This window comes from Camelus bactrianus, chromosome 7, assembly GCF_048773025.1.
Source record: "Camelus bactrianus isolate YW-2024 breed Bactrian camel chromosome 7, ASM4877302v1, whole genome shotgun sequence".
NCBI lineage: Eukaryota > Metazoa > Chordata > Mammalia > Artiodactyla > Camelidae > Camelus > Camelus bactrianus.
This window is the reverse complement of record NC_133545.1, coordinates 80,693,608-80,707,169: the sequence shown is the minus strand read 5'-3', so window position 1 is coordinate 80,707,169 and position 13,562 is coordinate 80,693,608. Positions and strand designations below refer to the sequence as shown.

Sequence of the window (13,562 nt, the reverse complement as noted above, 5' to 3'; positions counted from 1 at the left end):
CTTAACGGTATAGAGGAAAGCTCCTATTTAGCCACTTCACTGTTGAGGAAACAGAAACCTAGGAAGCTTATAAAACTGCCCAACAATTCTGACTCCATGGTCAGACCTACTATGTTATGCTTAGTCCCCTGAGCTGTCCAACAAAAGGCTTTTCAGCCAGAGTCTGTCAGCCCCACATGGGAGACCCAGCTGCCACTTGGTCATTTGGAAATCGATACTACAGAGTTAACCAACTCACTCATCCACTGATTCATGCGTCAACCAAATTTTATTGGGCACCTGCTAACTTAAGTCAATTTAGAATTTATTTTTCACAAAGAAAAAGAATTACTAAATCCCTAGCACCTGACACATACTAAGTGCAATAAAAGTTTGTTAAATGAACTTTCAAAATACTTCCTTACATGTCATCTTAAGGTATTTTTTTTAAATAATTTACTTCATACAAATTTTTTTAAACTTCCTGATTTTTTCATATCCTACATTCCTTTCAAAACTCAAAATGATAGTGAATTCCTTCTAAAACAGCCAAACACTTCCAGGCATAGGGAAAAGATGGTACCCTTATCTCTTGTGACAAACAGTCCTACATACAATTGCCATAGTTATCTTTGCTCATTTTTAAAATGAAATAATACTACATTGCTCTCTAGTCTTTCTAAAAATCTAGATAACTTTAAACATATATTTCGATATTTAAATTTCGAAGAATGAAATGATATATAAGAGACCAACTCCATTCTTGCAACAAGGGTACAACTGTCAATACCTATAACTGTATGATTAAGAATTTTTGATGTTAGAATTGTAACAATTAGAATCTACATTTTAGTGGATAAGAAGGCAGTTTTCGGAGACGTTTTGGGTAGTAGGAAGAGTTGGTATCCTGGCCTAGGTAATAGCAATATTCTCCATTTGAAAAATTGTTTAAGTACTAAAAATAAGCCATAGACCAATAGTGGACACTTCTTGCAGGCCCAAAGGAGTTGAGATACAAAAATTAAAGTAACTAAACAAGGGAAAATTGGGAATGAAAATCCTAACTGCCCAATATTCAATCTGAACCAGCCCATAAAGGGAACAATTTTAAGGGTGGGAACTTGTATCCTTGTTGATCAAAGCCTAAAAAATAAGTAACACTTGAATATATCTAAGGACTTTTAAAATAACATTCTTTGTTTTGGTGCCTTTATCCCTGATGAAACACAGGTGAAGCAACAGAAATGCTGGTGGAAAAACTCTCAGGAATTATCTCTAGAGAAATGTGCCCTCAAAACGGCAAGGTCTACACACCTCAGAGCTACTTTTAAGCAGGGAAATAATAGTAAAACCCACCCATTCGCCTACAAGGGCTTAAAGCCAAAACTTGGCCTCATTCAAAGTTATGAAGTGAGAAAGCTGGCTCTCTGTCTACTACATTCAGAGTTTGCGCACGGCTACCTCGCACAAGGAATCACCAGGCATTAATCACTAATGTAGTGGGGACCCTTTCACAAAGACTCAGTCCATGTCAAGTGGATCCCCATATTTCCAATTCTCATCGAGCATTTTTTTTCATTAGGAACAAAGTCTTGCCATGTACACAGTCCTTCCAGAAAAAGAAACAGCACAGAGCAGAATTACTGAACCCATTCACTTTTTTTCTCCAGTAAATATTGTAATCATTGAATTCAATGCATTTCAATTCTCCTTTAAACAGATATTCATGTAAAAGGAAGGTACCAAAGTTAGAGTTAGGTCAGTTTTCTTCCTTAAAGAAAGTGTATTCCATTTTCAATAATTCATTTCAAAGAAAAATCTGCTGCTCCATAAATGAAAGGAAAAACTATAATTTTGAAACGTTGAAAAATGACAAGATACATGAATAATCATAGTGAAACTTTCACAGGAAAATGGAATTTGTCTACATTTTGGGATTAATATGTGAATCTGAGAAATGGTAAACTGCTTGCAATGATACTGATTAAAGTAATAAAGTAAAACTTATTATCTTGACATTATCTAAAAAATCACTTCAACAATGTTATAGAAGAAATGTATTTTCAGGTGATCCTTATTTCTGGGCCCTAAGGAGTCTGTAAGCAATGTGCAATACGAATCTCTATTCAAGCACATTTATTCTTCACGAATAATACACATTAATCAAAGCACATCAAAGCCTCTCTTCTGCAGAATTAACTATGACTTGCTTTCTACATTTTAAGATAACCATACGATGAGAGGTGGGCTGTAACATGAAAGCTCTCCCCTTTCTTCCTACAGAGAATGATCTCTGAGGGCCTGACCCCAACCTCTCAATTGTCTAGATTCCTGTATTTCAGGAAAAACAAATGTCCTGACCTTGGAAACTTACATAAAGTTTACATAAAGTGGCTGCTGAAGAAATATGTTAGATCTGATAGATAAAAGTATGTTGTAGACAGCCAGTTCTGAATTCTGATTGTTTTTTATTTCAGAACCATAGTTTAACATTAAGAGTAAAAAAATCATGTGACGTGACTTAAGCTGAAGCCTAATGACTAATGTCCATTTATATGAATCAACCTGGATAGAAAAGAGAGGCAAATTCTTGTGTTTTTAACTAAAACGTCCTAAGAACAATTCAAAAAACCAACCTGGGGTTCTGCAAACACATTCTTCATGTTGTTAATTGGGCCATACGGGACTCCACTGCCTTCAAAAAGGTATAGCCACTCGCTGGTCGTTTCTTCCTCAAACCTGGGAACAGACCACAAAAGGATGCATGTTTACACTCTGGACAAATGTAACACAACTTTTCTTTTGTGGCCCTCTTTGAAAGCAACTGATAATGACAAAAATATGTTTCTTTAACTTTCCTTGTGACTAGTTCTGAGAGAACATTGCCGATATGAAATGACTTGAGTTGCTCTGTAATGATAAAAAAAAAAGCCATCCCCGTCTCCTTGTTTGAAAATCCACTATTAGAGCTGGAATTCCTCCTGTTTCTGTCTCTTGGGTACTTTTTGACAGAGAATTCCCTTGGTGCAGGAAAATTATGTAGAAAATGGCATTTGAGTTTCATATGTGTAATGAGCACTAGATTGAATTTAATAATGATAATAAATAATAGTATCACTGCAGTGTTGAGCATAACCTCATTGTGCAGTGTTTTTTAGTTCTCAGGCATAGTATATCAGGTTAAGGGAGACACTGATACACTAAATTATTCCTCGAAACAAAAAATAAACTAATGTAGTTGTTTTAAAAGAAAGCTATGTATTTTACCTCCATTGTAAAGCACATCAGAATTAACAGCCACAACCAATGGCCTAAAAAAACTTAGCCACTTCTTTACTTGCACTGGGATTTACTAATCAGCACGAATCTGGACATGTGAAGACTGGTATCTCGGTTTAACCAACAGCACTTAAATTCAACCAAGTTCTTTATCTCTGTTTTGTTTTTACTACAATTTAAATTTGACTGGGGAAAGGAGGTGAGAAGGGATAAATTTGGGAGATTGAGATTTGCAAATGTTAGCCACTATGTATAAAAACAGATTTAAAACAAAAACATGTTTCATCTGTATAGCACAGGGAACTATATTCTATATCTTGAATAAAAAAGAATGAAAATGAAAATTAATTGGTTGATTAATTAATTAGGACTTCACAGACACAAAAACTTATTTGATATCCTTTCTTTTCTCTGTTAGGTCTTAAGGAAAGGGGACCTAATTCATGAACTGTTTTTCAGTTCTCTGTTAAGACAGTGAGCACAGAAAAAAAATCTTGGACCCTCAGAGACAACTCAACACTCACAGTTTGTCATATGTGAAGAATTTTAGAGTTGTTACTTGTAATTTTTTAAATTAAGTAATAATCTAGGTGAAAAGAGATTGTTTTAAAGGCATTAGCTATCGTAGATTATTGGCAGCAAGGAAAATGCTTAACTAACATGGAGGGACTAGTGGAAATACAGTAGAAATGCTTAATATTCATGGGCTCCTGTTCAGTTCTCTTTCACATAGCTAGAATTACTCTCAGGTCAGCAGATTCTATGGGAATTTATGTCAGAGAAATGCACTATTTTAAAAAAGGATAGAAACAGTATCAATGCTGTGAGGATATGTCTCTAATTGTCATCTAATAGAGAAAAAGAAAAAGAAAAGAGAAGTTTGAGTTCATATAGTCTCTAAAATACAGACTACTCTATAAATAATTATTTCATTCATATAAATTTTTATATAATAATATAACAAACTTTTTACTGAAGGTAGTATTAACTTTCACTAGGAATACAGTTGATCCTATTTACACATCCACTTGTTCTGTAACCATCTAAAGAGTGCCTACTATACACAAGGCATTGATTATTGTCTTTAAAAATAATGCCTTCCCTTCTCTCTCCATTATGATAAAGATTTTTCATTACACATTTAAATTATGGCCTGGTAATGTTAACTATTCCTACTTAATACACAATAAAATACTTCATTTCTAAATATTGAAAAATATCCTTTCATGGGAATAGCACAATGCAACATTAGATGTCTTGCATAAGTCGACTGTTCACACCCATGCTTTCTTTTCAATGACTGTGAAAATCATCTCCTGGCCAAGACTTCCTAAGATATAGATATAGATAGATATATAGAGATATTGAGATATAATAGATACATATCACAAGAATGATGTATCTTGAAAGACTAAAAGAGATACTTTGAACCTGGAGTCTTTTCAATCAGGGTGCCAATTATTTAAGTTTTCATAAACAGAGTGTTATAACGTTTAGTCAGATAAATTTTCAGGACAAGTGAATTTATCACCATTAGACTCACCCAAGTGGCCTAAAAGATCTGCACAGAAAAATGCATGTCAATATCCAAACAGACCCATAGCTGTGGGCTTGCCAACGGAAAACTCAGGGGAATAGCTGAAGTTTTAGTATTTATATAAGCTTTTCACCACTGGGCAAAAGAGAGGGATTTATTTCATGTTATGGAAAACAACAGATGCACTTTGGATATGAGACTGGGGAGAGAGGCAGCATCTGGGGCTGCAGTTGTGACCACTGTTTGTGTATGTGCGTGGGTGTGGGCGTGGAAGTGTTCATAAATGCCTTAAACTCAATCAGTCAGAGACCGAACATCACTGCATTCCACTTCCCCCAGAGGACACATCCATCATTTTCTTCTGAAAATCTGTCTCTTGATCTAAATCTGATGTACAATCCTTGCCTTTATCTACACACAAAAAAAGCTGTAAGCACATGTTTTTATTAACCACAAAAATTTTGCTTGAAAAAAAAAAAAAAACAGAAGGAGATGATCTAAATCACTTAGGGCAACACAACCCCAAAGATAAGACAAGGAGGGTGTCCCTGGATCCAGTGTAGTGAGCCTTGAAGCTAGAGTCTCTGGGAAGTTATTTGGAGACTCGTAAAACAATTCAGACTTAATTGCAAACTTACTAAATCAACGCATAATTCAACTCTAGATTTTTGTTGAATTCATTTGATGCCAGAATGGGTATTGTTAATCAGATGGCATCATTTAGGTAGACGAAACACTACTGTATAAAGATAGACTTGAGTTTAAATTTCTTAACATCAAAATTTAACTTAAAAAAATAAAAATTATTCTCTGTAGAGAACAGATTAATGTTGCAGCCAAAAACCAAGACCAGAGAGCAACGAACAGGAGATCTGCACCACAAAGGTGGGAGATAGAAATAGTTACAACATTAATGATTACTAAATGCTGGTCATTAAACTGTTTGGTCTATATTTTGTAGATTTTATTCTTACAAGCACACTGTAAGGTAAATATTATCTTCCTTCGACCAATAAGAAACTCAAGTTTGGAGAAATAAGCTTACTCAAATTCATATAGCTTCCCCCTCCCAACTTTTTTGAGGTATGATTGACAAATAAAAATCGCATATATTTAGTTTGTATAACATGATTTTTTAAGGAAGGCAATATGATAACTTAATATACATATGTAATATACATGATTACCACAATCAAGTCAATCAACACATCCATTACCTCAGTTACCATTTTTGTCTGTGGTGAAAACACTCACGAACTACTCTCTTAGCAAATTTTAAGTATTCAATACAGTATTACGATCTATAATTACCATGTCGTACATTTGATTCTCAGAACTTTTCATCTTATAACTGAAAGTTTGTACCCTTCGATCAGTATCTCCCCATTTCCCACACACCCTAGCCCCTGGCAAGCACTATTCTATACTCTGGTTCTCTGAGTTCAACTCTTTTTAGATCCCACACATAAGTGAGGTCATGCAGTATGTGCACTTCTGTGTTTGGCTTATTTCACTTAGCACTAGGACGCTTCTTCACTTCCATCCTAGGTACCTCAAGATATATCTCTCTACATGAATACACACTCATTCATTTCTTTTTTTTTTTTTTCTCATTCATTTCTGGTGCTTTTAGCAAGAGTTTGTTTTGTGCCAGTCATGGGGATTACAACAATAAAAAAGACAGTCCTTATATCAGAGATCATATAGTCTGATGGAGAAAACAGCTATGGGAATTTATGAATTGCAATGCAGGATGCTGAGACAAAAATATGAATGGACAATTTCCAGTTGAAGTACCAAAGAGGGAGACCCAAACTGAGCCTGGGGAGTGAGAAAAGGTGATACTTGAGCCAGATGATATCTGAAGGATGAGTTAGAATTTTCCACGTGGAAGATGGGAAGAAGGATCTTCCTGGCAGAAGGAGCAATGTGGACAAAGACTCAACCTGGAAAGAATCTGAAATCTGTGCCTTGAGTGGCAAAAGATGAAATGGGAAACACAGGTTAGAACCAGGGTGCAAGGCATCTTGTCGGCTATGCTAAGGATATTGGATTTCTCCTGGCGATGAGAAACCCAGAGAGTTCTTTCAGTAGGGGACCGACATAATCAGCACTGACACAGAGAATGGAACTATATCAATGAGACTAGAGATAAAGAAACTTGACAAGAGACACAGTGCTGTCTCCCTCTGATGCTTCTTAAATCTGTCTTTCAGTATCTTCCATGTTACTGTCAACCATAAACAAGTTTTCACTTGAAAAAAATAAGTTTCCTTGGGATTCTTACCCCCTTTTTGTTACTATCTATCATTACTGCTTGAGCTTCTGAAATCTGACTTGGTCACCAACACCTTTTCCTACACAATCTCCATGGGTCTCCAGTGACCACTGGTCAAACCCAGTGTTCTTTTCAGAGTCCTCATCCTACCTGCTTTCTGTGCAGTATTTGACACTGCTGACTAGACTATCTTGGGGTCCTATGATACAATACCTTCTTGGATTTTTAATACCTCTTTGGCCATTTCTGTTTCTTTTATTATTTTACCTTTCTCTTCCAGTCCCAATATTCTTCATTTTCTTTTAGGCACTTAAGTAATCCTGTTATCCATATGCAGATGATACCCAAATCTACACGTCTAGCCTCAACCTTTCCCCAGTTCCCTTTTTCTAGTTACCATAGGATATATCCACTCAGATGCAGTATCGTCTCTGTAAACACAGCTTGCCCATGGATGATTACAATTTCCATTTGTCCCATAAAACTACCTAGCATTCTCCCTTGCCTGAGCTCACAGCCTTGGCTAAATCTGGAACACCTTCTTTTCATCATTTCTTATAATTTATACATAACTGTCCTGTAGAACCAATTTTTCAAAAGTTAAGTTTTATTCCTCTGTTCCCACTATTACTATCACGGTTCAGGCCCTTGATTCTTCATACGTGGAGGACTGTGGCAATCGCTGATTAAAATCTCATTGCCTCCAAGTTTCCTCTTTTCCATAAATCACAAATCTTAGGTAAGTCTCAAATCTGTCCAACTCTCTCTTTCTCCAAGATCATTATCTTCTCTCACACTAGAGAAACAGGCTATTTCTTGACTGCTGTTGTATCCCCATAACTTAGAACACAGTTGTACTCGGCATTTGCTAAATGAAGGAATATATGGCTATTTGGGAAGAATAAGAGGGTCTTGTTCATTTGCCTGGTGCCCAGCAAGCCAAACGCTGAGACCATGAGGTTTGCAGCAGAGAAAGGGTTCATTTTGAGGCAGCCAAGTCAGGAAACAGGGGGGAAAGTCTCAAATCCACCTCCTTAGAGGTAAGGGGCTGGAGATATTGATGGGATAAAAACTGAGGCATGGGGAGCATACAGAAAGGTAATTAGAGATAAGAAAAAGGTGAGGCCGTTGTCACTCTGCGCAGATGCAGCCAAGCCACAGGCTTTTTCATGGGACACATGCTCAGAAAACAGCGGCATTAGTATGCTCTGAGGGTGGGGTTTTTGAGCCTCTGACATCTAAAAGTCACGGAGAGGACACTCGTGCATGTCCAGATGGAGGATCGGAGAGCTTAACCAGTCTTAGTCATCTCTGCTCAAACTGGACACAGCTGACTCCAAGTTCCTAAAAACTAATGGGTACACACCCTATCGCCTAGGCGACGTGATACTCGGAGGACAGGCAAGCTTTTATAAAAACAATCAAAGCAGGCCTGTCTAGTGAAGACAGGTCACAACACCATTTATCAGTGGCTCACTGAAGATGACCCTCAGCTGCATCTCAGTCACATTAGCTTCAATTGTGGGGTGGATTATCTTCTCCTAAAACCTTGCTGCGACTAGGTTTATTTAGATACTGAGGTTGGGAGAAGGAAGACAATTTGAGGCTCTTAGCTTTAAATGCAATATCACAGCACCTCTTCCTCCTCCTTCTTCTGCACTGGTCTCTCAATTCTGTATAGAGAAGCATGTCTTATGGAAAATAGATTTCATGTTCCTAAAAACCTATTTACGAACAAATGCTTAAGAAGACAGAATGTTTCAATTTAGGGACTTCCTATGTTCTCCAGAGAATCATAAGCTCTCAGGAATTCAAAAGACCTTAAAAAATCATCTATTGTTTTCTATGATCCTACAAAATCATCATATTATGTATACTGAAAATATTTCTAGTAATAGGGAACATACTGGCATTTCCGTTACTGGAAGTATTCACACACAGGAAGTGTACTACAATGGAAAAGGCATGAGATGTGGATACATTTGGGTCTGAGTCACAGCCCCGGAACCTCCTAGCTATGTGACCTTAATAAAAATATCAATTAATAGGCATTCACAGATTTTCAAATCAAAGTAAACGTTTCTTAAGCATTTACCAAGTGCAAGGCTCTGTGTTAAGCAGTTTACACACATTATGTCATTTAATCCTATGAGTTAGGTACCATCATTATGCTCATTTTTAAAGATGAGCAAATCAAGGTTTAGAGAGTTTAAGTAACCTTTTTAACACATATCAATATTCAAGCTGGAAGTCTATCCTGAGTCCAGAGCTCATGTGTTGACCACCACTATCTACTGCTTGACCCTGGGCAGCAGGGTCCAGGAGAGCAGATCAGACAAAGCTCTGTAAGTGATGGGCTGCTGATGACCAGGCGCACAAAGGGCTTAAAAAGGCAGTACAGCATCTCAGTGCTACTGTTAACTGTAGCAAACAAAATGCTGAGAGCCTTTTATGTACCAGGCACCACAAGAAATACTTTGCACATATTATTTCTGGCCCTTGAAATCCGCTGGGTTGAGTTTTATGATCCTCATGATTGAGCAAACTACGGCATAGAGGAGTAGTAACGTACGGATCAAAAATATGAAAACGAATATATGTATGTATATGCACGACTGGGACGTTGTGCTGTACACCAGACACTGACACATTGTAACTGACTGTACTTCAATAAAAAAAGAAACATAAAAAAAAGAAATGTATGGATCAGAAGGCTCAAAGCTGAAGCTGGTGGGATCTTGAACTGGTCTTTGCCGATGCTCCTTCAGTAAGGTAAACTCACTAGATGTCAGCACCAGTGCAATCAGATCTAGCACACAGTGCCACCCTTAAGCCATTGGCAACTCAGCTACTGTTTGCCCACAGAAGTACGGGCAGAGGGAGGTTAACTGTACTGGGTGAGCTGCCTGGGCTCCAACCATTCATAATTTCCTTTCTGCTGACCATTGATGAACCCTATGGTCCCATAATGTCTCATAATATTGGCCATCATTTTTCAATCTGATCCTTTCAAGAACTGTGAGAAAGGACAAAGTGTCCCTATTTTGAAGAGGAAAAAATTGAAGCATTATTGGGACTCATACTCAAGTCCTTGCATCTCAGGCTCAGAGCTCATCTCACTGTACACTGCTGCCAATTATAAAAGATAATCAACAAATAAGCCAATAAATAAAATTTATTAAAAATACAAGCCTGCTTTTACCCTAAACTCCTAAACTCACTTAGCTTTGCGACCTTGGGTAAATTGTTTAATCTCTCTGTGCTCCAATCTTTCCATCTGTTATAAGGAAATTAAAATTAGTTGTAAATTGCTTACCACATCACCTAGCACATAGTAAGTACTCAAAATGGTATTTACTTTGTAGTAAGGTCACATAATAAAAATGAGAACAATAATAAAATATGTCTATAATTGCAAATTCAAAGAAGTAACTTTAACAATGTATACAGCAACTCCTATTTTTTGCTGATCATATCTCAGATATTTTGTGATTATAAAAGTCTAACCATATACACACATCAAATAATCACACCTAAAATCAATACAATGTTATATATCAATTACATCTCAATTTTAAAAATTGAAGTCTAAGCCTCTGGGATTTCTAAAATATATTTATATGTTACTTTGTTATTGCTTCTTTCTTTCTTTCTCTACAAAATAACAGTGCACTGAAGCCTCTAGGGGATTGGTGATGACACCACTGTCAGGAATCCCAGTCTTCACTGCATTTAGAGATCCCATAAGAGGGAGAGACAATACAGAGATTTCAAACTAGGCACGGAGTAATAAAACAGACATATTTTACCAGGGTAACAATCAGGACCATTTAAACAGTTTAAAGAGGTACCAACATCAACATGGCTTGTGGAGAAGCCACAGAGGTTAAAGATCTTGTCTTTTTGTCTCATGCTAATGGTTAAGATAAAGTCCAATTCCTGTCAGTGATGAAAGAAAATGCTCGCTGGGGCTCATGCTGTGTCCTGATCTGGACAAGGCTTCATTTCCCTAAAAGACCCAAGCTGCCCCCTGGACAAAATCTGGTGACTTAAAAGTCAATGACAGAAACTTGGAGCAAATGAAAGGTTTCCTTTACCTTAATCTCCTGCTAGACTTTGTGAGATGCTCAAAGACACTTTCCTCCAGGATTTTCAAAGTTCCTTGAGCAGAGAATAGGGCAAGTGTGGGGCAAAAATGAAACCATATTCCTTTTGGTTTCATGAACTATTCTCCACTTTGGGGTCAGAACATTAGAGTATTTCAAGGATAAACTATAAATAGAGATTCTTTGATAATACTCTAAATCTTTGGATCCTGTCAATCATTTTCCCACATAAAAATTTCCGGGTCACAGCGAAAAAAAAAATGTGACAATGAATATATGTATGTTCATGTATAACTGAAAAATTGTGCTCTACACTGGAATTTGACACAACATTGTAAAATGACTATAACTCAATAAAAAAATGTTAAAAAAAATTCTGGGCTCCAATCTGGAGTCTAGTTAGTTGTCTTTTCAGAGAGGTTTTATACGAAAATTCAAATGTAACATACTAGCATATTAGCATATGACTTAATGTTATAAAGTATTCTTTAATTCACACAGTGACTTCTTCATATAATTGAAAATATGAATCAATTTGTAAAAACAAGTTTCATATATTTATGCATAAGTAGAAAGGTATACGTGTCTTGTTGCTATACCAGCTCTATGGCAGAGTTGTGGATTTGCCAACTACAGTGTTTTGAAAATAAGTTTGGATGTTTATACACCTGAAACTCCAAACCCATAATCTTTTTAAATTTGCACACTTTAGTTCCATCCCCTTACACAAATAAATATAAGTACAATGATGGATTACTCTTTCAGACCATGAGGGTGGCTCTCCAGGATAATGGGGAGAAAACTCTCTTAACACACAACCTTCTTGATATACAGAAGACGAGACCTAGAAAGCTGTGTTTTTAAATTCAAAATAATTTTGTGGAAAACCTAGAAAGCTAAACAAATATGTCACAGAGACTTAACAAAAACAATGAAGAATTACAAAATGCATTACTCTGTAAGCCAGTTAAGAATCGAGTATAAAACTTTGTAAAGACATACTGCCTATATAACATGAAAGTTTGGGGAAGAGTTTATCTCAATATCATAGCAATGTTTCCCAGAGATTTTTAAAAGAAAATTTAGGAGTATTACCTGCTAGAGTTAGTTTTTAAATTTTTTAGTTTATCTTTTATTCTACTGTTGTGAAATAGTTCAAATATGCAAAAAAGCATAGGAATAGAAAAGCATAGAAAAGAAAATAACAAATACTTATGTCCTCTACTCACATTGTTAATAACATCTTAGCATATTTGCTTCATATCGTTAAGAAGCAAAACATTACAGAACAGACAAAGCCCCTTTTGAACGTCTCTTTGACTTTATTCCCCCTTTTTTTTCCTCCTTGGAAGTAACCACCCTCCTAAAGACCCTGTGCACCTCTCTCCTCATGTTACTGCACTTACATTAGATATGTGTGCAACTGTTTAGATGAGCCCATAAGCAATTTAAAGTATCATGCTGTGTGTTTTTAACCTTTACATTGCAAGTTGCTGTTCTTATTGGACATTTTAATGTCAAGATCTATCTAAATCCATGCATATAGACTTGGCTCATCCATTTTACCCACTAGGCACATCCCTGTGTGAATATTCCACAATTTATCTTTTCTCCTATTAATGGTTCATTGTTTCCAATTTCTTACTATTGCCCACAATGCTTCAATGGAACCTTATACATTTCTCTGTCTATTCATGTGAGATTGATTCCCTAAGGTATACATACAGAGGTGGAATTGCAAAGTCATAAAGCAGGTATGTTGTCAGCTTCCTCAGATTTGGCCAAATTGCTCTTCAACGTGGTTGATGTCAATTTCTGCTCCTACTGCTCCATATTCTCCCCAGCCTTTCTTACTGTCAGATCAAAGTTTTGCCAGACAGAGGTGGAATGGTATCTCATGGTTACTTTAAATTAAGTTGCATTTCTCCCAACTGGAGAAATTAAGCATCTTTTCATAAGCTTAAGGGCTATTAGATTTTTCCTTTTGTTTCTTTTCTCTTCATAGCCTTTGCTCCTTTTTGAGATGAACTATTTTTCCTTTCTTATTGACTTACAAGAATATCTGCATAGTCTAGCTACAAGTCCTTTATCAGTTATATGCATTTCAAATTTCTTCTCCTAGACTATAGCTTGTCTTTTAGCTTATCAGTATTTATATTTTATATGGAAACTATTAACTTTAATGTAGACAAATTACGATTTTTGTCCTTTAAGGTTTTAGCTTTTTGTGTTGGTTTAAGAAATAGGATCTAGCTCATAACCTTGTCATAAGGAATTAAATGAGTTAATATTTTGAAGGTATTTAGAACAGTCCAACGGTACAAGTTAAGTGCTATGTAGCTGTTAAATAAATAAAGCTACACTAATATTTCTGGAAAGGCAA

General features: G+C 36.3%; 1 protein-coding gene across 25 annotated transcripts in view; it reads right to left on the bottom strand.

The window, feature by feature from the left end:
- Positions 1–13,562, bottom strand: part of SUGCT (succinyl-CoA:glutarate-CoA transferase) — a 622,687-nt gene that overhangs the window by 387,035 nt on the left and 222,090 nt on the right. For all 25 annotated transcript variants that reach the window (XR_012508284.1, XR_012508287.1, XR_012508285.1 and 22 more), the window contains one exon: positions 2,616–2,718. Coding sequence is in view for 5 of the 25 variants with exons in the window: in XM_045510767.2 (XP_045366723.2) it covers positions 2,616–2,718 (103 nt within the window). In the remaining 20 variants the exon portion in view is untranslated. The remainder of the gene's footprint in view (positions 1–2,615; positions 2,719–13,562) is intronic.